Here is a 23,779-nt window from a genome sequence, read left to right as displayed (position 1 = left end):
AAGATCATAAGATTCTTAGCAAGCTGGAACCTCACTCAAAGCAACAAAATTATTGCGCTCGTTTGGTGTTAAAATAGAACACAATTATACCAAATGCAGTTACTTCTTAGAAGAATATTCCCCAATACATAAATCTTGGTATGGTTGAAGAGAAATGTGAGCCCGGAAGGTCAGTTTTATGTTTAAAATAACTGATAGCTGGCATCAGGAAGGAAGGAGTTCTGAATACTTGTCACAGTTATGGACTGCTCAGTAACAGCTTTTTGAAGACCATGCAGTTTTAGACTTTATCTTCAGCCATATATTGTAACAGCTTACAGTGAAAGTGCCCTGTAGCATTACAACACAGCAAATCAATTAAATATATGACTGAGTGACACTTGGGGTGTTTGGGTAGGTTGGGGGGCAGGGCAGCCTTGAAAAGTTGTGTCGTGCAGCGAGCATGGTAGTGTATCGGGCAATCAGCACCAATCTAGGAACTGAAGTGACAGCACATTCACTGCCAGGAGCCAGTGAATTAAAGAGCAATTTACAGGCAGGCTTTGAATTAAACATTGATGTACTGTAAAGATACTTATGTTCATGATAGAAGTATTAAGAAAATTGGCTTGGTTAAATAAGCAACTAAAGAAATGAATAAAACTGCCTTGGTCCTTTTGTGATTTGAGGCAGATGAAACGTTTGCAGGATAGTCACCATCACAAAATCACATAGAAACATAGAAAATTTACGCTACAGAAGGAGGTCATTTGGCCCACCTTGTCTGCACCAGCCAGGAAAGAGCTATCCAGCCAAATCCCTCCTTACAACTCTTGGCCTGTAGCCCTGAAGGTTAAGGCACCTCAAGTGCATATCCAATAACTTTTTAAATGCAATGAGAACTTTTCCGCTATTATCTTTTCAGGCGGTGAGTTCCAGACCCCCACCACTCTGAGTGAAAATACGTCTCAACTTCCTTCTATCTTTCTGCCAATTGATTTAAATCTATGTCCCCTATTTATTGACCTCTCTGCTAAAAGAAATACATCCTTCCTATCCGTTCTATCTAGGCCCCTCATAATTTTGTACAGGTCAATTAAGTTTTCCCTCTGTCTCCTGTATACCAAAAAAAAACAATCCCAGCCTATCCAGCCATTCCTCCTAGCTAAAATTCTCCATTCCTGGCAGCATCCATGCAAATCTTCTTGCACCCTTTCTGGTGTGACTGTGTCCTTCCTGACCAGAACTACATGCAGCACTCTAGCTATGGGCTAGCTAATGTTTTATACAGTTCTGACATAACCACCCTGCTCTTAAATTCTGTGCTATGGATTATTAAAGGGAAGTATATTGTATGCCATCTGAACCACCTTATCCACCTGTCTTGCTACCTTCAGAAATCTGGATTTGCATTCCCCCCCACCACCCCCCCACCACTGCATTACCTTCTGCACTTCTCCAGACTGAATTCCATTTACTGCTTTTTTGCCCACTTGTCCATTAATATCTCCCTGCAATGTACAGATTTCTTCATCGCCATTAAACATACTACCAAATGTTTCACCTGCAAACTTTTTAATCATGCCCTGTACATTTAAGTCTAAATGATTGGTCCCTTGCTATTCATCGTATTATCAATGTTGCGCCCTGTGAATCCCCAATGGAAACAGCCTTACAGTCACAAAAACTCCCATCAAACATTAGCATTTGCTTCCTGCCACCGACCAAATTTTGGATCCAAAGTCCTCTTTACTAACATCTGGGGGCCAGTGCCAAAATTGGGAGATTGGAAAATTACCAAAATAGAGCTGTCTCACAGACTAGTCAAGCAACAGCCTGACATAGTCATCCTCATGGAATCATATCTTACAGATAATGTCCCAGACTCCTCCATCAGCATCCCTGGGTATGTCCTGTCCCATCGGCAGGACAGACCCAGCAGAGGAGGCAGCACAGTGATGTACTGTCAGGAGGGAGTTGTCCTGGGAACACTCAACATTGACTCCAGACCCCATGAACTCTCATAGCATCAGGTCAAACATGGACAAGGAAACCTCCTGCTGACTACCACTTACTGCCCTCCCTCAGCTGCTGAATCAGTGCTGTTCCATGTTCAACATCATTTGGAGGAAGCACTGCGGGTGGCAAGGGCGCAGAATGTACTCTGGGTGGGGGACTTCAATGTCCATCACCAAGGATGGCTGGGTAGACCACTACTGTCCGAGTCCTAAAAGACATAGCTGCTAGACTGGGTCTGCGGCAGGTGGTGAGGGATGCAACAAGCGGGAAAACTTACTTGACCTCATCTTCACCAACCTGCCTGCCGCAGATGCATCTGCCCATGACAGTATCAGTAGAAGTGACCACCGCACAGTCATTGTGGAGACAAAGCCCTGCCTTCATATTGAGGATACCCTGCATCGTGTTGTGCGGCACTACCACCGTGCTAAATGGGATAGATTTCGAACAACTGAAGATTGGGCATCCATGAGGAGCTGTGGGCCATCAGCAGCAGCAGAATTGTACTCGAACACAATCTGTAACCTCATGGCCTAGCATATCCCCCCACTCTACCATTACCACTGAGCCAGGGGATCAACCTTGGATCAATGAAGAGTGCAGGAGGGCATGTGAGGAGCAGCACCAGGCATACCTAAAAATGAGGTGTCAACCTGGTGAAGCTATAACACAGGACTACTTGCGTGCCAAACAGCATGAGCAGCAACTGATAGACAGAGCTAAGCGATCCCACAACCAACGGATCAGATCTAAGCTCTGCAGTCCTGCCACATCCAGTCGTGAATGGTGTTGGACAATTAAACAACTCACTGGAGGAGGAGGCTCACAAATATCCCCATTCTCAGTGATGCGGGAGCCCAGCACAGCGGTGCAAAAGATAAGGCTGAAGCACTCGCAACAATCTTCTGCAAGAAGTGCCGAGTGGATGATCCAACTTTGCCTCCTCCTCCGGAGGTTCCCAGTATCACAGCTGCCAGCCTTCGACCAATTCGATTCACTCCACGTGATATCAAGAAACGGCTGAAGGCATTGGATAGTGCAAAGTCTATGGGCCCTGACAATATTCCGGTAATAGTACTGAAGATTTGTGCTCCAGAGCTTACCACACCCCTAGCCAAAGTGTTCCAGTACAGCTACAACACTGGCATCTACCCGGCTATGTGGAAAATTGCCCAGGTATGCCCTGTACACTAAAAGCAGGACAAATCCAACCCGGCCAATTACCGCCCCATCAGTCTACACTCGGTCATTAGTAAAGTAATGGAAGGGGTCATCAACAGTGCTATCAAGAGGCACTTGCTTAGCAATAACCTGTTCACTAGTGCCCAGTTTGGGTTCCGCCAGGGCCCCTCAGCTCCTGACCTCATTATAGCCTTGGTTCAAACATAGACAAAAGTGCTGAACTCCTGAGGTGAGAGTGATTGCTCTTGACATCAAGGCAGCATTTGACCGAGTGTGGCCATCAAGGACCCCTAGCAAAATTGGAGTCAGTGGGGGGAAAACTCTCTGCTGGTTGGAGTCATACCTAGCACAAAGGGAGATGGTTGTGGTTGTTGGAGGTCAGTTATCTCAGCTCAAGGGCATCACTGCAGGAGTTCCTCAGGGTAATGTCGTATGCCCAACCATCTTCAGCTGCTTCACCAATGACCTTCCTTCCATCATAAGGTCAGAAGTGGGGATGTTTGCTGATGATTGCACAATGTTCAGCCCATTCTTGACTCCTGAGATACTGAAGTAGTCCATGTCCAAATGCAGCAAGACTTGGACAATATCCAGGCTTGTGCTGACAAATGGCAAGTAACATTTGTGCCACACAAGTGTCAGGCAATCTCCAACAAGACAGAATCCAACCATCGCCCCTTGATGTTCAATGGCATTACCATCACTGAATCCCCCACTATCAACATCCTGGGGGTGTGTTTACCATTGACCAGAAATTGAACAGGACTGGCCATATAAATACTGTGGTACAAGAAAAGGTCAGAGGCTAGGAATCGTGCGACGAGTAATTTACCTCCTGACTCTCCAAAGCCTGTCCACCATCTACAAGGCACAAGTCATAAGTGTGATGGAATACTCCCCACTTGCCTGGATGAGTGCAGCTCCCATAACACTCAAGAAGGTGGACACCGTCCAGGACAAAGCAGCCCACTTGATTGGCACTACATCCACAAACATTCACTCCCTCCTCCACTGCCACTGTGCAGCAGTGGAGGAAGGAGTGAATGTTTGTGGATGTAGTGCCAATCAAGTGGGCTGCTTTGTCCTGGACGGTGTCCACCTTCTTGAGTGTTATGGGAGCTGCACTCATCCAGGCAAGTGGGGAGTATTCCATCACACTTATGACTTGTGCCTTGTAGATGGTGGACAGGCTTTGGAGAGTCAGGAGGTAAATTACTCGTCGCACGATTCCTAGCCTCTGACCTTTTCTTGTACCACAGTATTTATATGGCCAGTCCTGTTCAATTTCTGGTCAATGGTAAACACACCCCCAGGATGTTGATAGTGGGGGATTCAGTGATGGTAATGCCATTGAACATCAAGGGGTGATGGTTGGATTCTGTCTTGTTGGAGATTGCCTGACACTTGTGTGGCACAAATGTTACTTGCCATTTGTCAGCACAAGCCTGGATATTGTCCAAGTCTTGCTGCATTTGGCAGCAGTGTGTAACATCTACAAGATGCACTGCAGGAATTTACCAAGGCTCCTTAGACAGCACCTTCCAAACCCACTACCACTTAGAAGGACAAGAGCAGCAGATAGATGGGAACACCACCACCTGGAGGTTCCTCTCCAAGCCACTCACCATTCTGACTTTGAAAAATATTGCCGTTCCTTCACTGTTGCTGGGTCAAAACCCTGGAACTCCCTTCCTAACAGCACTGTGGGTGTACCTACACCACATAGATTGCGGTGGTTCAAAAAGATGGCTCACCACCACCTTATTGAGGGAAACTAGGGTTGGGCAACAAATGCAAGCCCAGCCAGTGAACCCCACATCCCGTGAATGAATAATAGGGAACCATTGCAGTTTTTTTTTTGAAGAAGGACTTGATGAATTCCTGATAGTGAAAAGCATATATAACTAGTTAGAGTTCACTTCTGAAATTATGATAGTTCTAATTTCCACACTTTGCACTTAAAATGGATAAATCCTTAAAAAAAAAGTATTGAATTTAGTGTTAGACTACAATATACAACCTGAGCTTATTCAAAACTCTGCTGCCCATTTCCTAACTTGCAGCAATCCCATTCATTCATCACATTTGTGCTCGCTGACTTACATTGGCTCCTTGTGTAGCAATGCTTCGATTTTAAGGTTCTCATTCTTGCTTTCAAAATCATCAGGGCTTGCCCTATCCCATCTCTGTAACCTCCTACAGACCTCCACTAACCATGCTTCTCTCATTTTGGCTGCTTGCGTAAGCCCCATAGCAGTATTTCAAAGAAGAGAAGGGGAGTCATTTTATTCCCCAGTGCCCTGAACAATATTCATCCCTCAACCAACATCACATAAACAGATTATCTAACCATTATCAAATTGCTGTTTGTGGGAGCTTCTGTGGCTGCTGCATTTCCTACATTGCAACAGGCCTTCACTGGCTGCAATGTGCTTTGGGATGTCCTGTAGTCATGAAAAGTACTGTATAATTGCAGGCTTTTGCTTTATTTTTTCTAATTCCCCCATCTCATCTTGGAGTCAACTCGATCCCAGAGCTACTTTTTCCAACCCCTCCCCTCCTGTCACTTGAGGAGAACAACTAGTTGGGTCTTACCTTTAATGTACTCTGCACTTGCACCTTTTTGCTGATTCCTTTGACATCTGTTGGAAATGAGTAAGTGTGACAGTATATCGCTCAGTTTACATTTAGCTCAAGTATTTTAATGTGCTCAGTTGCCTGGTTAGATATCTTAGTATCTTTGTGCCCATTTGTGATGTAGGTGCGTACCTTAGTGAGAAGCATTAACAATGGAATGAAAACGCCACACCGAACTTCTGGAAACTAAACCAGCTACAAAACACTCTTATTAACACGATGATCCGTTTCAACTTCAGATAAAATAATCTCATACAATCTGATACAAATGCAATCCTGCAGAGCAAAACATCTAGATAGAGTTTAGCAACTTGTGGTTCTAGACAAATGATCAGTTATTTTTTAAGGAATTTATTATCTTTTATTTTTAAATGTGGGGGTACTACTAAACCTGTTCGGTGCCTCCTTTAACAGAGCCAATTAAGAACAGTTAAGACGAAAAATGCTACAGCATTCAATTGGAGAGGGACAAATGTACAGAGACTAGGAACAAGCTGAAGCAAAAGTGGAATATTCAGAAAGCAAGTGGATAGTGTGTACTGAGGCATAAGTGTTAACATTTCGAAATAGATCCAGCAGTGATATAAGTCTCATTGAGCAACTGCAAGTAAATACACATAAGTAGTTCAGCTTGATTCACTGTTGAAGTTTTATTAGAATTTGAAATTTGTGTTGGAGGTTTTTTTGTATGGCAAACTGCTAATCTTTGCTTTTTTTTTCTGTTAGGACAATTCTGGCACATAACTGACTTACATTTGGATCCTACCTACCACTTGACAGATGACCCTACCAAAGTTTGCTTTTCATCAATGGGTCTGCCAGCAAAGCATGCAGGACCTTATGGAGACTATTTATGTGATTCACCATATAATCTTATCCAGTCTGCTTTAAAGTTTATGAAAGATGCTAAAGTTCAACCCTCCTTTGTGATATGGACTGGGTAAATATTGACATGGTGTCATACTGAACTAAATGTGTGTATTGCCAAATATTAGCAGAGTAAAACCTTCCATTATATCTAAAATTATATCTATTACAGTACTGAGGGAATGCTGCACAGTAGGAAGTGCTTTTTTTTGGATGATATGTTAAATTGAAACCCTGTGTGTCCCTTCAAGTAGAAATAAAATATTCCATGGAACTATTTGAAGAAGAGCAGTGGAGCACTCACCATATCCTTGGCAACATTTATCTCTTACCCAACACCACTTAAACAGTTTATTTGATCATTTATAACAATAAAAACAAAAAATGCTGGAAAACTCAGCATGTCTGGCAGCATCTGGCATAGAGAGAGAAATAGAGTTAACGTTTCGAGTCCATAGTACTCTTCTTCAGAGCTAAAGGGAAATAGAAATGTGATGGATTTTATACTGTTTAAGAGGGATTGGAGTAAAATGGAAGGTCAGGGACAGGTGGGAGCTCAGGAGAGATTGACAAAGATGTCATGGACACAAGACAAAGAGCGTGTTAATGGTAGTGTTAAAGATTGAAGAAGGTGCTGAGAGTGGTATAAAGGTAATGTAGAGGAGACCTACATTGGGGAGATTAAACGCTGGCTGGGTGACCACTTTGCGGAACATCTTCCCTCAGTCTGCAAACATGACCCAGGCCTTCCTGTTGCTTGCCATTTCAACACAACACCTTGCACTCATGCCCACATGTCCATCCTTTGCCTGCTGTGATGTTCCAGTGAAGCCCAATGCAAACTGGAGGAACAGCACCTCATCTTCCAATTAGGCACTTTACAGCCTTCTGGACTTAAGATTGAGTTCAACAACTTCAGACCATGAACTGCCTCCTCCATCTTCACCCCTTTTGTAATCCTGTTTTTAAAAATGTTATAAAAATGTATTTTCATTTATTTATTTTGTTTATTTTTCATTTTTTAATTGATTCATTTTTTAATTCTTTTTTTCCCAACAACCCCCTGCCCCTGCCCTCCACAGGGCCACCTGTTACTTGTTTCTATGTTGGGCACTGACCATTGTTCTGCTATTAACACATTCTGCTTTCTTACCTTAATGCCACTCCCAGCACCTTCTTTAGTCTTTAACACTACCATTAACACTCCCTTTGTCTCGTGCCCAAGGCAGCTTTGTCAATCCCTCCTGAGCTCACACCGTCCCTGACCTTCCATTTTGCTCCACCTGCTCCATCCCTCCTAAACAGTGTAAAATCCATCACATTTCTACTTCTCTTTAGCTTTGAAGAAGAGTCATATGGACTCGAAACGTTAACTTTGTTTTTTTCTCCACAGATGCTGCCAGAGCTGCTGAGTTTTTCCAGCATTTTCTATTTTTATTTCAGATTTCCAGCATTTTGCTTTTATTTTAGCAGTTAATTTTTTTTTGTGGGATCTGGCACTAATTGATGGCTCTTTTTCCATATATTCCAACAGTGACGACTCTTTAAAATCACTTAATTCGCCGTGAAATGCTTTGGATGTACTGAGATCACAAAAAGCACTGTATGACTGCAAATCCTTTCTTTTCACAGAATCACAGAGTGCAGAAGAGGCCCTTCGGCCCATCGAGTCTGCACCGACACATGAGAAACACCTGACCTACCTACCTAACCCCATTTACCAGCACTTGGCCCATAGCCTTGAATGTTATGACATGCCAAGTGCTCATCCAGGTACTTTTTAAAGGATGTGAGGCAACCTGCCTCCACCACCCTCCCAGGCAGTGCATTCCAGACTGTCACCACCTTCTGGGTAAAAAAAGTTTTTCCACACATCCCCCCTAAACCTCTTGCCCCTCACCTTGAACTTATGCCCCCTTGTGACAGAGCCTTCAACTAAGGGGAACAGCTACTCCCTATCCACCCTATCCATGCCCCTCATAATCTTGTACACCTTGATCAGGTCGCTCCTCAGTCTTCTCTGCTCCAACGAAAACAACCCAAGTCTATCCAACCTCTCCTCATAACTTAAATGTTTCATCCCAGGCAACATCCTGGTGAATCTCCTCTGCATCCCCTCCAGTGCAATCACATCCTTCCTATAATGTGGCGACCAGAACCACACACAGTACTCCAGCTATGGTCTCACCAAGGTTCTATACAAGGAGGTTTCTCCTTATCCTGAGGAAAATGGTGAAAGAAGTACAAGAGGCCCTAGCAATCATATTCCAGGTCCCACTGAGATTGAAAGTGTGTTGGAGAGTAGTCAGAGTCATTTTCAATAAGGAAACCAGTCTTAATCCAGGTAGTTACAGATTAGTAGCTATGGTAGGGAGAATTTTGGATTTTGTAATTAAAGATGAATTTAAGAAAAATATAAAAAATAATTAGGAACAACCAACATGGATTTCAGAAAGGAAGATCTTGCTTGACACACTTGAATGTGGTACAACTGGACTTTTAGAAAGTCTTTGACACAATACCACGTAAAAGACTATTCAGGAAGATCAAGCGGTATGGAATTTTAATACCCAAGATGCTGGCTTACCACCATCTTCTCGAGGGCAATTGGGGATGGGCAATAACTACTGGCCTAGCCAGTGATGCCCACAACCGTGAATGAATTAAAAAAATTGTATTAAAAACAGTTAGAAGGGAGGCAACAGAGAGTAGATGTTAAGGGCAATTTCTCAAGATTAGTTGGAAGTAGGTAAGGGGGTGTACTGCATGTTTCCATTCTGGGACTGAAATATAAAAGTCAATATGTAATAGTGAAGCATTGTTTGAAAACATAGGCCACAATTCGAGTACTGTGCAGTTTTTGGCTTCAACTATAGGCAGGATGTTAAGGCAATTAAAAGGATCCAGAGCAGAGTCACTAGGGTGCTGCTTGTATGATGAAAAACAAATGAAATTCAGATGGTTTTTGGTAGAACAGAGGAGATTGTGGTATAATTTGATGGGTGGGGGGGGGTGTTTAAAATTATGAAGGTTTGAGACAAGGTGTAGATTAACTCTTTCCAGTCGTTGAAGTACAAACAGGGTGGTTATAACATTAAAGACAAGAGTTAAGACAGAAGACAGGAGAATTTTTTTCATGAATGCCATGGAGTGTATTACTGGAGTTGGAGGTGAAGCAGCGACCATGTCAACATTTAAGAATAGTTCAGATCAGTGCTTGAAAGAACTTGGTTAAAGTACTGCTCATGTGGAGGATAACCAACATGTGTTAGTTTGGCTGAATGGCCCTGTTGTAATTTTCATGGACTTCTATTTTTACAACCTACTAGTTAATCACTCATGGTGTTACCCATGGGAAGCCAGGATCAAGTGCAGTGTTCAGCTCAAGGAAAGTAATGTGGGTGCGTGGATAATTGAACCCAGGTTAAAGGGTGATAACAGCTAAGAAATTAGTGTTGTCAGACAATTAGATGAAATGTAGTAATTGCTCTGAAGGTCATAGTTTCCTCTTGATGGGGTCAGTGGAGGATTTTGCTGAAATGATTTTTCCTACCACAGTGTGAGATTTTTCTTTAACTGGATGTTAAAGTTTAACAAAGGTGGAGGGCATGGGTGAGGGAGACATGCTCAGCCAGACTTAGCGACCACAGAGCCTGATTTGTCCCATAGCTGATATTGCTGCTGGGGCTGAGTGGGGGAAGAGCATAGGATGCTATGGATCATATTGCTGTTAGGTTGGGTGAGAAGGTTTCCACTGATGCATGTCCTCTGGGAGTTCCCATTTGATTGTTCCACAAAATGATCCTTTGTTTAGAGCTGAACGTGTAGAGGTGGCTACTTAAAGTGCTAGGGCACAGTATAGGTTAAAGCCAAATCATTCACTTGGTGGAGAGCAAGGCATAAGGATGGGAGGGGAAGGCCAGGCATGTCAGGAGCAGAATCTAGTGCCACATGCAGAAGTGGTGATATGAAGGGAATTAGTAGTCGACGAATACAGAACTGTTTGATCAATGAACTATCCATATGACAGACATAGAATCAAATGTATCTTTTTACCAGTTTAAATTTTGCACTTGTTGAAGAGTGACTTGCATTTTGCTAACCTAAATCAAAACAATATGATGGCCCTTCCCAACAGAGTGCAATTTATGCCATACCACAACCTGGTGGATAGACTCTGCACCTGCAGGCACACTGAAAGCACTTGGTCAATATTTTTGCTCACTGTGCGAGCGCGCGGTAGACACAAATGGTTGTGAAGTGGGGTGCAATGACGTCGGGGGGGGTGTCTTGACATCGTCGAGCCGCCATGCGATATTTCGGCCGGCGGGCGCGTACTAAAGTCGGAACTGCGCTTGCTGACAGTTAAAGGGCCAATTAAGCCCATTAAAAGAGCAGTTGACGGCAATTTTGAATTGCCTGTGTGCTTTTACACTCAGTGCACAGGCCACTTGGCCAGGCGGCCTTCAGGTTTTTCATTCATTCTATATCCAGGGCAGGATGAAAGGCACACAGGATGTTGGTTAGGTGAAGAGTTAGGAGTTTTGCTGTTAGTTGTTTGCAGTTGGTTTAGAGATCGTTTCAGGCATTTTTTGGTGTTTAGAACTCACTGATTTTTAAGCATTTGCAGAGGCTTTCTGCAGAAAGGCTCCCTCTGTGCAGAAATCTGTGCAGAAATGGGGATTGTGTACTCTGCTGGAGGGACCTCCTCTTCTGAGGATGAGAGGGCCAGAAGGCAGAAGAGGCCAGTTGCCTGCAGGCAGCATCCCAGAGTCGGATCTATGAACCGAATGGCGCAGCCAGAAGGGGTGCAGGGCCAGCAGGGAGTGCAAGGCAGAAGGGTCCAGAGAAGGTGCCATTACCCAGCCGGCAGGGTGTACAGGCAGCGATCATGATACCTGGACATGACTGAGGCTCAGTGCTGGAGAAGGCTCTGCTTCTCCAGGGACACTACCACTTCTGTATGTGAAATGACCAGCCCGAAATTGTCTCCAACTCTGTAGGTGGCCACCCTATGCCAGTGGCTCTGAAGGTGACAGTTGCCCTGAACTTTTACGCCTCAGGTTCTTTCCAGGGGTGAGTGGGAGTTCTCTGTGGATTCTCGCAATCCGCTGCCCAGACCTGCATTAAGTTGATCACAGATGCACTGTTCCAAAGGGTCAGCATCTTTGTTCACTTCAGGACAGATGAGGCCAGCCAGGCTGAGCGAGCCAGAAGCTTTGTTGCAATTGCAGGATTTCCCCGAATCCGGGAGCCATTGACTGCATGCATGTGCCCATAAAAGCAGGGGGAGCCGGATGCCTCTATCAATAGAAAGGGCTTCCACTCTCTCAATATCCAGATTGTGTGTGACCACAAGAGCCAGATACTACAGGTTCGTGCCAGGTATCCAGGAAACTGCTTTGATGCGTACATCCTGTGTCAGTCCCAGTTGCCAAGGCAGTTCATTGCTCCAGCTCGCTTGGATGGCTGGTTCCTGGGGGGAACAAAGGCTATCCGCTGAAAAGGTGGCTGATTACACCACTGAGCCGCCCAAGGGCTCCAGGCGAGGAGAGCTACAACTGCAGTCATGCATCCACAAGGGTAGTAATCAAGAGGATCATAGGCCTACTCAAGATGAGGTTTTGCTGCCTGGACAGCTCAGAGGAATCACTTCAGTATCCTCCTGAGTGTGTCTCCCTTGTTGTCTGCTGCTCACTGCATAACCTGGCTCTGTCAAGGGGTAACCCATTGGAGGATGAAGACAGCGATCCTACTCCACAGCCTGCAAGAACGATTCAAGTTCTGAGCCTGAGGAGGAGCCTGAGGAGCCCCAGGGTGAGGAGCAAGATCCCGACGTGAGGATGCTTATGGGAGGCAGGGAGGCCTTGATTCAGAGGACTTTTAGTTAGGAATCCAAAGCATGAAGTCAAGGCGATGGCAAGGGAAGCTCCACCTTACTGATTAGTGCTGGTGAGGCACTCCTGTCATTCTCCACTCAAGTCCTGACCTTTGAAATAAACTTTGCAGCCTTTCATTTGTGTGACACACGACTCCCAGACCTCTTCCCTATCAAATTATATGAAGCACACTAAGGCCTTTGCATATTATGTAACATTTTAATATTGAAGGCAAAGATATAAATGGACCAGTACACACATGCCAAGGAGAAATTAATCACCCCTGAGACCCCTTATGTGATCATTGTGACTTAAGTTTTTGCTTACGCGTGCAACGACTTGATAATTCCCCCTCGCTGGTAGCTGCATTGGAGGCAGGCTGCTAACTCTGATGCCCCTTTGGCGCCGTCCTCTGGTCACCAGAGCCTGTGAGGGCCCTGTCAGGTTGGGAGAGAACAGTGTCTTTGTGGTCTCCTCATGCAATGGTCACTGACAAAGGGGTGGAGCAATTGCTGCCGTCATCAGGAGCGCCCCGAGAAGAGCCCCCGGATGCATGGAGCTGCAGGTCGTCTGCCAACGTGAAGTTGGTTTGACCCTCCCTGTTCACCAGAGATGGATGGATTGCCAGCAGAGTCACTAGGTGCCTCATCCATCTGACATAACCTGCTGAGGCTCCTGACGTTGTGTCAGCTCGCAGGTCTGAATGCAACCCCAGAACCCCAAACTGGAATCAGCACTTACCCTGGCAGAACGAAGAAGGTCATTGAACCTTTTCCTACACTGGATCCAGGATCTGCGAACAACATCATGGACAGTGGCCAGGCTACCTTTGTCATGTGAAGTGGCCTCCTCTTACTAAGAGGATGTTGCGCCGGTCACTAACTGCCTCCAGCAAAACCCTAAGGCACTCATTGGAAAAATGGGGGTGGGGGCGATGTGGGCAGACTGGTTCCAGGCATTTCTGTCACGCTTGGCATGGGCTCTGAGTAACTATGACATTCTGGAGACAGTAGCAGCAATCTAAGATGATGTGTTTAAAAAAAAAAGGGATTCCCAAAGCAGCTCCCTGAGGCTCTTGAGCGCAGACTTCCAGCCTTCAGGGAGCTCCATTTAAATCCTACGTCTGCACCCTTACTGCTCCTGGCACCCGCCCTCTTCCCGCCCCCAGTGTCAGCGCTGAGCCTGTCCCAGCACGGGTTTCACGCTGGCTGGCAGTTAATTGGCCAGCCGGTGCGAAATTGATGTCAGGAGCCGCTTGCGGGCAGGAACGGATTTCACATCCACTTCTGGTCCCATCGATGCGCTCGCCTGACAGGCTAAAAATTCAGGCCCTTGTTTTACCAAATTCCCATATGTTCTCTCACAGCGTAAATCCATTAAGAAGAGTTAGCTTTTCAAGTAATGTTCAGAAAAGAAATAGACTTGAATTTATATAGCACCTTACAACTCCAGGATATCTCAGTCATTTGAAGTATTATAACTGTCGTAATGGAAGACTTGTGGCAACCGGTTTGCATGCAGCAAGTTTCCAAAATCAATAATGAGATAATGACCAGATAAACTGTTTTCTGTGATGTTAACTGAAGGATAAATATTGGCCAGGTCACCAAGGAGAACTCCCCTTCTCTTCTTTGATGAATGCCATGAGATCTTCTATGTTCACTCAAGAGGGAAGTTGGGGCATCAGTTTGACATCTTCAGCAATGCAGGCTCACTTAGTACTTCACTGAAGTGTCAGCTGAAATTATCTTTGCAAGTCTCCCTAAGTGGCACTGGAACCCGCAACCTTCTGATTCAGGAGTGGGAGTGGTACTATTGAGACAAGGCTGGCTTTATTTTGCAATAGAAGCGGTTAATTACTTTGGAAGATAAACTTTACCATTTAATCTTTTTAAATCCAAATTTGCAAGGCATTTTGAAATGCAATACTCTGACCTGTTCAGCGGTTTTGATATATTGTAAATTGGCCCTGTAAATGGCAAAGGACAAGAGTATAACATCTCGGCTCTTGCTGTAGTTTATTTATCAAAATATCGAGGGCTGCAAGTCCTCTGACCACTTACATCATTATTGCTTTTGATTTTCTTTTGTTATTGTAGAGATAGTCCTCCCCACGTACCAGTTGCAAAACTTTCTACAAAAATTGTGATTGACATTCTCCATAATATGACGCAGACTATCCAGGAATACTTGAAAGATCTACAGGTTTTTCCTACATTGGGAAACCATGACTATTGGCCACAGGTAGTAGCTTAGTTCAACTTTATAATGAAAGAAACATAGAATATACACTATGATATATTGCTTTGCATAAACAGATTTTCCACATGTATTATGTACTTGTATTTATATACACGAGAGATACAAGCCCTAACAGCTATATTCTATAAAAATAAATGCATATGCAGACCAGTTTCAACAGATGCTTAAATTTACTTGTGCTCTTTAGGAAGAATCTGTCAGATCTGTGAGAATTGAACTGTCCTTGCTTGAATTATATTTTATTACAAGTCAACAAAATTCACAACTGAGATTACTGAACAAGTCATTTTGGATTCATCATTAACAGCTTTAAAGGATGAAAATGACACATTTTTATGCCAGGTTTTTTTTTGAAAAAATTGTAAAACCATATAAAATAAAGTTTTTGGGAAAACCAATTAGCCAAATATAGCCAATGTTCCAACTTCTCTCTCAACAAGGATTTTTCAACATGGTCAATATTGGGGGGTAAAGCTTCTAGTGAAAGCTTCATGCCAACAGCAGTGTAAATGAAGAAATTGGCCAACGAGGTCAGTGTGTCTGATTCATGGTGCTTCCAAATATGAATTACTGAAAAAAAAAGTGCTGCAAAGTCAGCCACTAACCTCCAAGTCTGAATGTCCAATTCATATCCCTCTCAAGCAGGCGCTTTATCTGGTCAATCTCTGGTGGTTCTGAGTTTGAGGATTAAGGTGCATTGTTGGTCAAAGTAGAGGGGGGATTTCCGTTAATTTTAGAGTATCTGAGCTGATTATGTTTGATGCTAAAACTGGAGATTTGAAATAGAGGTGTCTTCCATTTGCTGTCATCCATTGCTTTGATAAGCAGATTAGTCAACTGATAAGAAAAATGGATTTATTGGAGTAGCAGAAAACAATCCTGCCTGTAAGTATTAGTTTGAATCACAATGGTATTGATTCCCCTGATGGGCATTTGACTTGAAGATCCCTCCAGTACAGGCGGTAGGTCCCAGGTTTAAGTAATTTGTGCTTTAGTGGGTAATCCTGGATTTGTGCGAACTGAGAGAGGAGTTGGAACGCTGTAATTGACATAGACAAACTTTCAGACTGTGATACACACTACTTGGAGTTTCATCCCCTGATTCCTGTTCTAGGACACCTGCTGAAAAACACAGATATGTGGACATTGTTTGAATATAAACTTGGTTGTGATTCTGCCCAAACACCTTATATCTGCTCCCAAGAAGAATGTTTTTTTATAGGCACCTATGTGTATTTTCATCTTCAAAACATCTTGTCAAAAGTAACTTGATAAAATTATATCCCAGCAAAGGCAGCATCTTTAGTAGAAAAGATGAGGAAAAGAAGAGAAAATAAAATAAAAACTCAAATAATATTTACATTCAAAGTACTTCTTGATATAGTATTTTTTTGGAAAAGGGAAAAAAAGGAAGTGATAAATGTTTGTTTTTCTTATTTTGATAGGACCAGCTTCCTGTTAACGTAAGTGATGTGTACAATGCAGCAGCTGACATGTGGGGACAGTGGTTGACACATGATGCACGTAGGACCTTGCAAAAAGGTTAAAATTCGATCCTTGTTGTTTGGATTGGGGCTTCAATTGAAAAGGGAAATCTAATTTAACCGTGAAATGTCATTTAAAAATTGTTATTTTAAAGTCACCTATGTGTATTTTCTTCTTCAGAATGTCTTGCCAAAAGTAACTTGATCATATAAAATCCTGAGGGCTGTTAACAGGGTTGGTGTGGAAAGGATGTCTCCTCTTGTGGGAAAATCTAGTACTAGGGGCCACTGGTTAAAAATAAGCAGTCACCCATTTAGGACAGAGATGAGGAGAATCTTTTTCCCTCAAAGGGTCGTGAGTCTTTGAAACTCTCTTCCTCAAAGGGAGGTGGAAGCAGAGTCCTTGAATATTTTTAAGGCAAAGGTAGGTAGATTCTTCATGAGCAAGGGGTTGAAAGGTTATCGCAGGTAGGCAGGAATGTGGAATTGAAGTTGAAATCAGATCAGCCATAATCAGCCATTGGATGGTTCGAAGGGCCAAGTGGCCTATTCCTGCTACTAGTTTTTATGTATATTTGCAGCATCGTCCAATAAAGTGCCATAGAGTCATTATGACATAGTAGGAGAGCATTCAACCCATCGAGTTCATGCAGCTCCCTGTAGTACAATCTAGTCAGTACCATTCTGCTGCTCTCTCTCTCTAGCTCTGAAAGTTTACTTCCCTCAAGTGTCCATCCAAATTCCTTTTGAAATTATTGATTTTCTCTGCTTCTACCATTCTTGTAAGCAGCAAGTTCCAGCTCATTACCACTTGCTGTGTAAAATAGTCCTTCATTATAGTGGAGCTAATCCGCTTAATGATAGTAGAAGGAATGTGAGTTCTGTTAGTAACAAGAAGCTGAATTGATAGGATAACCATTTTCACCTCCCAGTACAAATGTACAGTCATCTAATTCATTTATGCATGTAAGACTGAATTTATATTGTATGCTTTGGAACCTCCCTACTGGCTGAGATGACATGGTGGAGGGGGGTCTCACCTGAGGGCTTAAGTACACTTGGTTGCATTCTGAGTTATATCCCACTTTTGTATTTATGTATAGCAAAATCACTTTGTGTTGAAGCTGTAGTGTGCTATGAATACAGCTTAAAAGTACCCCATGACAACAGTCCCCATGAAGAAGATAGAGCATTTAATCTAAACCCAGAAATGTTGAATTCAGTGACTCACCCCCCCCCCATTATGCTCGTTACAACCTAAAATCAAACTCTTTTCACATCCCAACTGATTCCCTTTCAGTGCAACATAAACACCACAATTGATTAAATTATGAACAAAACTGTGCATTTTAAAACAGCTGCTCTAGCCAATTTTTCAGTAGAATTTTTTTAGGTGCATGAAGACCCTTTTCCAAATTGACCTCTCAGGAGTAGCTACATTTCTGGACTAAAGACAAAATAAGTTTTTCTTTAAGTTTACTCCAAGCTTGTCAGTGGTTGAGAGCTGTTCCGTTATCCCAGTAGTTCCCCTCTGTAGTGTTACCTGTATTACAAATTCTTCAATTCTATTACTTTAATGGAAAACAAGTATAAGATAACTCAGAAGAATGTTATTGGCTTGACTTCTAGAAACAATGTCAAGGAAGCAAAGGGGGAATATTTCAGAATTAATTGTGTCTGCATGTAATCTTTCTTCCAGTTCCTCCAGTTAGTTTCCTAGTGTGCAATAATTACCCATTCTGAAATAATTTAATCAAAATCACAGTAATGGTATTCTACCCTAGCATTTTTTCATTATGTTCAAAGTCAAGCTATAGTGAGATTTTCAGATTCTTTCTATTAAAAATAATGGCTTCCTTCGTTAATTTAGTTTTTGGAGTTTTATTTTAACTAAACCTTTCTTGTTACATTCCTGAGTTTGCTTTCTTTCTTCTATAGGTGGGTTCTACACCCAGGTCTTTACTTGTAATGTTACCCAGCAGACTCTCAGGATAATCAACTTAAACTCAAACTTGTACTATAGTCCCAACAAAGTGACTGAAGGAATTCCAGACCCTGCAGGGCAGTTTGTCTGGCTTGAAGATACATTGAAGAAAGCTCAACAAAGGAAAGAGAAGGTAAATGTATTTAACAATCTTTCAAAAAAGATATGAATTTAAAATAGTCAAAGCAGATTTTATACTGGGGAAAAATATATTTACAATCTGACAATTCTCCTTGCTGTTTTAATAATATAATAAATCTTAGAATTTTTCGTAAGTTAATTTGCGATAGGTATTTAACACCTTAGCTCAGTTAGCGGCATTTGATTCTTAAGATTGTGCATTCAATGCCTACTAAGAATTTGAGCATAAAAGCGACTGTTGACATTCCATCGCTGTTCTGAACAAGTGTTGCATTGCTGGAGGTTCAGTCTTTCAGATGAGGCTTGAACTGAAGTTCGGTCTGTTTGTTGAGATGATTGTGAATGATCTCAATCATAAGAACAGTATCTAGCCTTCAAAAAATTACCCATTATTTGTGCAGTACTTTGGAATGTCCCGAGAACATAAGGTATTATACAAATATGAGTTATTTAAAACAATTTTAGCACATTAAAAGTTATAAATTAAGCTTGTAACAATATTTTTTCATTTGGATGTATCCAGATACCATCGGTTTGGTGGGAAAATAAAGCCAGTATTACTTTTTCTTAGAAACCTTCACAGCTGGGGAGTCCACATGATTTCCCCTATTGTGTCTATAAGACATGGCCTTCGTGTGTGAGCTTCTGTTCATTTCTTTTGCATTAGGAATGAGTCACAACACAAGATGTTCCACAGCATGAGAGAAATAAACTTTCCAAAAACACTGCATTCCTATATTTTGTTTTGTAAATGTCCATGATTTCTTCAAGTTTTTGGAAGTTTTTCTAATTGTATTTTCTTATAGGATAAAATGTATGATGTCTTTTTTTGAATAACAGTCATGGAATGTTGTAAGTTTGCAAAATTTGTGAAGTATATTAAAGATTGCACTTCACTGACACCTTACAGGATAAAATGGGTACTTTCCTTGTAAGTATGAAGGTAGACAAAAAACAGAAATGCAATAATCCTTCCAGAGGAACAAATCCAATCAGAGCTAGCCTGAAGAGAACTTGGCATCAGGATTATATATAGGCTGGCAGGCAGGGCCTCTGGGAAGTGATAGAGATCATTGGCACTGAATGAAAACTGAGTTGTTGGATGGCATGTTCTATTTCACATCTTCCACGAGAAGTGGTTACTGCATTAAATTTGTGGACTTTTCACAACTTTTTAAAAATTTGTTCACGGGATGTGGGCATTGCTGGCTGGGCCAGCATTTATTCCCCATCCCTAGTTGACCTTAAGAAGGAAGGTGGTGAGCTGCTTTCTTGAACCGCTGCAGCCCATGTAGTGTAGGTACATCCACAGTGCTGTTAGGAAGGGAGTTCCAGGATTTTGATCCAGCGACAGTGAAGGAACAGCAATATATTTCCAAGTCCAGATGGTGAGTGACTTGGAGGGGAACTTGCAGGTGGCGGTGTTCTCTTCTATCTGCTGCCCTTGTCCTTGTAGATGGTAGTGGTCGTGGGTTTGGAAGGTGCTGTTTAAGGAGGCTTGGTGAGTTCCTGCAGTGCATTAGGTAGATGACACACACTGCTGTTACTGTGTGTCAGTGGTGGAGGGAGTGAATGTTTGTGGATGTGCTGCCAATCAAGTGGGCTGCTTTGTTCTGGAAGGTGTCAAGCTTCTTGAGTATTGTTGGAGCTGCACCCATCCAGGCAAGTGAGGAGTATTCCATCACACTCATGACTTGTTCCTTGTAGAAGGTGCACAGGCTTTAGGCGTCATGAGGTGAGTTACTCATTGCACTATTCCTAGCCGCTGAACTGCTCTTATAGCTACAGTATTTAAATGGCTAGTCCAGTTTCTGATCAATGGTAACCCCCAGGCTGTTGATAGTGGGGGATTCAGTGGTGGTAATGAACATCAAGGGGTGATGGTTGGATTCTGTCTTGATGGAGATGGTCATTGCCTGACACTTGTGTGGTGTGAATGTTACTTGCCAGTTTTCAGCCCAAGCCTGGATATTGTCCCAGTCTTGCTGCATTTGGACATGGACTGCTTCAGTATCTGAGGAGTTGCGAATGGTGCTGAACATGCAGCGAACATCCCCGCTCCTGACCTTATGGTGGAAGGGAGGGCATTGATGAAGCAGCTGAAGATGGTTGGCCGAGGATACTACCCTGAGGAACTCCTGCAGTGATGTCCTGGAGCTGAGATGACTGACCTCCAACAGCCACGACCATCTTCCTTCATGCTAGGTATGCCTCCAACCAACAGAGAGTTTTCCCCCTGATTCCCAGTTTTGCTAGGGCTCCTTGATGCCCAGTGGAGAGTTTCCCCCTAACTCCCATTGACTCCAGTTTTGCTAGGGCTCCTTGATGTCATACTCAGTCAAATGCTGTCTTGATGTCAAGGGCAGTCACTCTCAACTCACCTCTGGAGTTCAGCTCTTTTGTCCATGTTTGAACAAAGGCTGTAACAAGGTCAGGGGCTGAGTGGATCTGGCGGAACCCAAATTGGGCATAAGCGAGCAAGTTATTGATAAGCAAGTGCCACTTGATAGCACTGTTGATGACCCCTTCCATTACTTCACTGATGATCGAGAGTAGGCTGTTGGGGTGGTAATTGGCCGTGTTGGATTTGTCCTGCTTTTTGTGTACAGGACATACCTGGGCAATTTTCCACATACCCGGGTAGGTGCCAGTGTTGTAGCTGTATTGAAACAGCTTGGCTAGGGGCGTGGAAAGTTCTGGGGCACAAGTCCTCAGTACTACTACCGGAATATTGTCAGGGCCCATAGTCTTTGCAGTGCTTTCAGCTGTTTCTTGATAGCACGTGGAGTGAATTGAGCTAGCTGAAGACTGGCATCCCTGATGCTCGGGATCTCCGGAGGAGGCCAAGATGGATCATCCACTCGGCACTTCTGGCTGAAGATTGTAGCAAATGCTTCAGCCTTATCTTTTGCACTGATGTGCTGGGCTCCCCCATCATTGAGGATGGGGATACTTGTGAGCCGCCGCCTCCTATGAGTTGTTTAATTGTCCGCCACCATTCACGACTAGGTGTGGCAAGACTGCAGAGCTTACACCTGCCTTGTTGCTTGTGGGATTGCTTAACTCTGTCCATCACTTGCTGCTTATGCTGTTTGGCATGCAAGTAGTCCTGTGTTATAACTTCATGAGGTTGACACCTCATTTTTAAGTATGACTGGTGCTGCTCCTGGCATGCCCTCCTGATCCCCTGGCTTGATGGTAATGGTAGAGTGGGGGGATATGCCGGGCCATGAGGTTACAGATTGTGTTCGAGTACAATTCTGCTGCTTCTGATGGCCCACAGAATCTTCATGGATATCCAGTCTTAAGTTGCTAGATCTGTTTCAAATCTATCCCATTTAGCACGGTGGTAGTGCCACACAACACGATGGAGGTATCCTCAATGGGAAGGCAGGATTTTGTCTCCACAATAACTGTGCGGTGGTCACTCCTACTGATACTGTCATGGACAGATGCATCTGCGGCAGGCAAGTTGGTGATGATGAGTTTAAGTATGTTTTTCCCTCTTGTTTCTTCCCTCACCACCTGCTGCAGATCCAGTCTAGCAGCTATGGACTCTAGCTCCATGGACTAGAGCTTTAGGACTCGGCCAGCTCTGTCTCTGGTGGTGCTACCGAGCCACTCTTGATGATGGACATTGAAGTCCCCCACACAGAGTACCCTGGATTTTGACCCAGCGGCAGTGAAGAAACAGCGATATATTTCCAAGTCAGGATGGTGTGTGTCTTGGAGGGATCTCCCAGGTGGTGGTGTTCCAATCTATCTGCTGCCCATGTTCTTCTAGATGGTAGTAGTCGTAGGTTTGGAAGGTGCTGTCGAAGGAGCCTTGGTGAATTCATGCAGTGCATCTTGCAGGTGATACACACTGAAGCTACTGGGCGTCGGTGGTGGAGGGAGTGAATGTTTGTGGATGTGGTGCCAATCAAGCGGGCTGCTTTGTCCTGGACGGTGTCAAGCTTCTTGTGTGTTGTGGGAGCTGCACTCATGCAGGCAAGTGAGGAGTATTCCATCACATTCCTGACTTATGCCTTGTAGATGGTGTGCAGGCTTTGGGGAGTCAGGAGGTGAGTTACTCATCACATGATTCCTAGCCTCTACCTACTCTTGTGGCCACAGTATTTATATGGCTAGTCCACTGACACCCACAAGTTACACCTGTAGACAGATATAACACACCCCAATTTGATGGACAATTAGCATAGGTGAAGCAAAAACAGAAACAGAAATACCTGGAAAAACTCAGCAGGTCTGGCAGCATCGGAGGAGAAGAGCACAGTTCTTCTCTGCCGATGCTGCCAGACCTGCTAAGTTTTTCCAGGTATTTCTGTTTCTGTTTTTCTTTTGGATTTCCAGCATCTGCAGTTTTTTGTTTTTATTTTATAGCATAGGTGAAGGTTTCTCTTCCAAATGACGTGTGGTAGCAGAAATGATGGCACCACTACCATTCATCAACTGGAATATTGGATGCTTCCTTTATTGTGCTGCCCATGTAAACACAGCAATTCCTTGTTGGAGAAAAGTGTTTAGCCTTAAATCACAAATTTGTACAAATGAGCCATTAGGGAGGATTTCTACAATGTTCTTTTGATGTCCTGCCTTACCTTCAGTGGAATTTTGTCCAGCATCTGGAACAATCTATTATGGCACAGATCTTGCGGTCAGCAGTGAAGTAGATATGTTTACCACAGACCACATGTGAAGGTATGACCCTACCTTTTTGGAAGGCTGCAGTGTGAACTTGCTCTCCCGGCTCAGTGTGGTTGCAATGATGAAGTGAGTGGAGAGACCTAGCGGTGCGGAGCATTGCTGGTGAAGTCATGCCCTCTTTCAGTGTCATGAGCTGAAGGCACATCTCTTGATGTCTGTGTTCAGCTCAATGACAGGTAAGTTTCTCTTGATTCTTTGCAATTTTTTTTATTTGATGCACTAACATTCAAAGTGCTTCCTCCACCGTGCTGGGAATGCAGTGTGGCTGGGTTAGCTGGGGTGTGGGAGGGGAACCAAAGGCATTGAGAGTGCAAAGAGGTGCCAACGGTGGGTTGACCAGGAAGAGCGGGAGTGTTTTCACACACCTGTTTTATAGGGGATCTACTCCCTGGCTCTGCACCTGGGAGCAGCCCTAAAATAAACAACGTAAAAAGCAAGTTCTGACAGGTTCTGATGGAACCGTTACTCTGGGCTCCTTGGGATCCCATTCAAGTGCTCCACAACTCCTGGATTCGAATGTAAGAGGAAGTTGTGGTGGCATTGCAGTCCTCAATAGTGGCAAACGTCCTAGTGTTCTCTGCTATTGGTACTGCAAGATCCAGACCTATTTGTCATTTTTAGCTATTTATGCTGTTTCT

The 23,779-nt window shown here is 43.6% G+C and overlaps 1 protein-coding gene across 1 annotated transcript in view; it reads left to right on the top strand.

Annotated features, from left to right (window-relative positions):
- smpdl3a (sphingomyelin phosphodiesterase acid like 3A) overlaps positions 1-23,779 on the top strand; it is a 45,982-nt gene that overhangs the window by 9,493 nt on the left and 12,710 nt on the right. Inside the window, exons 2-5 of the mRNA XM_078542159.1 lie at positions 6,544-6,757; positions 14,663-14,807; positions 16,271-16,367; positions 18,248-18,426. Of these exons, the coding sequence (XP_078398285.1) occupies positions 6,544-6,757; positions 14,663-14,807; positions 16,271-16,367; positions 18,248-18,426 (635 nt within the window). The remainder of the gene's footprint in view (positions 1-6,543; positions 6,758-14,662; positions 14,808-16,270; positions 16,368-18,247; positions 18,427-23,779) is intronic.

The sequence above is a fragment of the Cetorhinus maximus genome, chromosome 5 (genome assembly GCF_964194155.1).
Source record: "Cetorhinus maximus chromosome 5, sCetMax3.hap1.1, whole genome shotgun sequence".
NCBI lineage: Eukaryota > Metazoa > Chordata > Chondrichthyes > Lamniformes > Cetorhinidae > Cetorhinus > Cetorhinus maximus.
The sequence above is the reverse complement of the archived record's forward strand: the minus strand, read 5'-3'. Positions and strand labels throughout refer to the sequence as shown.